General features: G+C 47.5%; 1 protein-coding gene across 1 annotated transcript in view; it reads right to left on the minus strand.

The window, feature by feature from the left end:
- Nucleotides 1-2,244, minus strand: part of Hectd4 (HECT domain E3 ubiquitin protein ligase 4) — a 198,724-nt gene that overhangs the window by 57,343 nt on the left and 139,137 nt on the right. Inside the window, exons 45-48 of the mRNA XM_013349655.2 lie at nt 1,838-1,999; nt 1,571-1,719; nt 889-968; nt 431-594 (exon numbers count right to left, since the gene is read on the minus strand). Coding sequence (XP_013205109.1) covers nt 431-594; nt 889-968; nt 1,571-1,719; nt 1,838-1,999 — 555 coding nt within the window. The remainder of the gene's footprint in view (nt 1-430; nt 595-888; nt 969-1,570; nt 1,720-1,837; nt 2,000-2,244) is intronic.

Here is a 2,244-nt window from a genome sequence, read left to right on the forward strand (position 1 = left end):
AGAGAGAGAGAGAGAGAGAGAGAGAGAGAGAGAGAGAGAGAGAGAAAGCTATTGTGCATGCTCTGGGGGAAGAGGAGTATTGAACTTTTGAGTCTTTACCAGAGGACAACTGTCCAGATTTCTGCCATACTACATGACTTAGAAGGTCAGTCTTATAAGCTTTTTTCAGAGACATTTCACTGCCATTTCTTTCCTTGGTAAGGAAGGATGGCTAAGAGGTGGTCACAGCAGATTCGTACTAAATTCTGGACACAGCATCGTTCAAATTAAGACTGTAGGGTCCACCAGGGGAAGGAAGCACTTGTCCAGACTTTGCCATGTCCTATCACTGTGCAAAAGATGGCTAGACAAAAGCTTTTCTCATGTCCCTTCTGGTCAGGAATACATTTCCTTAAAGAATTTATTCTTCTTTCCTATCATGGTGACTTGCCTTTTTCTGAATGTGCACCACAGGCCACATTCCTCCAGAGACATCTTCCAGGTATGGTGTGAGCCGCTGCCCGCAGTATGTGAAGTACACCCGGCCTTTGGCTGGCTGTCCTGGAGGAGGTGGGGTCCCCTCGGTCCTTTCCCAGCCAATTCCTGCCACATCACCTATAGCAGAGAGCAGGAAGGGCACACATTTTCCCATCTTACTATCAAGTGAACTGCTAATTTGCAACCCCGTGACTGAGGGACTAAGTTACAAGATAGTGGCTTTAAGGGTAATGGCTTCAGAATGTGAGAGCTGTGGTGTAACTAGCAGACAACAAGGGCAGGTGTTTGGCTGTCACTCAGAGACAAATGGCCCATTTCCAACTGCCAAGATTATTTTAACTTTTAACCCATCTAGCTCTAATGCTGGTCCCCACAGAAGCATGCAGAGTCAGAAGGCCCCACTGCACTCACCAGGAGAGAGTGTGACATCTAGGCGGACACTCTTCCACTGTAGCAGACTGGAGCCATTGTAGTGTACAGCTCGGCCATTGCTGGGAGGAGAACAAGGGGTCAAAGCTGAGACTCACCAGCCATGTGGAGGGACAGAAAGAAGAAAGGAGGGAGAGAAGGGGCAGGCAAGGAGGAAACCCCATAGTTGTAAGCAATGCTTTCCTAAATACTAACAAATTTCCAATTGGCACTATCTATATATGGCTTGGGGATATTATACTGTGCCTTTAGTATTACAACAGCCTAGCAAATCCCTAGCCTACATCATAGCAACATGGTATATGGGTTCAAATATGTTTGGGAAATGAAGAAAAACAAGTCTCTTGTTGCAGGATAACTAGGAAGGGATGGTACTGAGGAACCATAAACAACCAAAGAGGAAAACAACACTTCGCTGTCCCCACTTCCTCAGACACACAACCACACTTTGGCTCCCTGAATATCCATAAACACCTACAGGAAGTCACTTTCCTGAGAATACTGACCCACTTTTAAGACAAGGTTTCACTATGACACCCTGGCTGGCCTCGAACTTGCTATATAGACCATGTTGCCCTCAACCTCACCAAGATTTGCTGGGATTAAAAGCAAGACCATCCAGCAGCACTTTTTCTCTTTAGCTGTAGCAGGAACAGTCACTTACTTGTGGAAAAGGCAAGTGCCGACTGGATTGGTCCATGCCCCATCACGCTTCTCAGCTTCTGTAGCAAAGCCAAATGAGACGATTGGTCCAGTGTCATCATCAGTATCTCCATAGGAAACAATCTCAATCTCCCAGTAAAAAGACGGGGCCTGAAGAGACACCAGAAGAGGGTGAGACTCAGAAGGCAACAATAGACAAGGCATATCACCTACCTCTTCTTGCCAGTTTGAAATATAGGAAGAGGCAGGGTTGCCATGAGCCTCTCACCTGAACTGGCAGTGGGGAGGTGGCATAGATAAACGTGCCCCGGGGAAGACCTCCACCAGCGCTGGGGTCAGCCAGGAAGGTGACAGAGGTGAGGTGAGATGAGAACATGCAGGCACGAACTGGAGGGAATACTCGAGAAGGGCTCCAGGTGATCTCTTTGGGCTGCAGGAGAAAGAATTTCACTCAACAAAGCAGGCAAATCTCCTTACTCTCTCAGAGAAGAAAATCATTTTTATCTGATATGATTAAAATCTTGTTTCTCTGGGCGGTGGTGGCGCATGCCTTTAATCCCAGCACTTGGGAGGCAGAGACAGGTGGATCTCTGGGAGTTCGAGACCAGCCTGGTCTACAGAGCTAGTTCCAGGACAGGCTCCAAAGCCACAGAGAAACCCTGTCTCAAAAAACCA

The sequence above is a fragment of the Microtus ochrogaster genome, chromosome 2 (genome assembly GCF_000317375.1).
Source record: "Microtus ochrogaster isolate Prairie Vole_2 chromosome 2, MicOch1.0, whole genome shotgun sequence".
In the NCBI taxonomy this organism is placed as follows: domain Eukaryota; kingdom Metazoa; phylum Chordata; class Mammalia; order Rodentia; family Cricetidae; genus Microtus; species Microtus ochrogaster.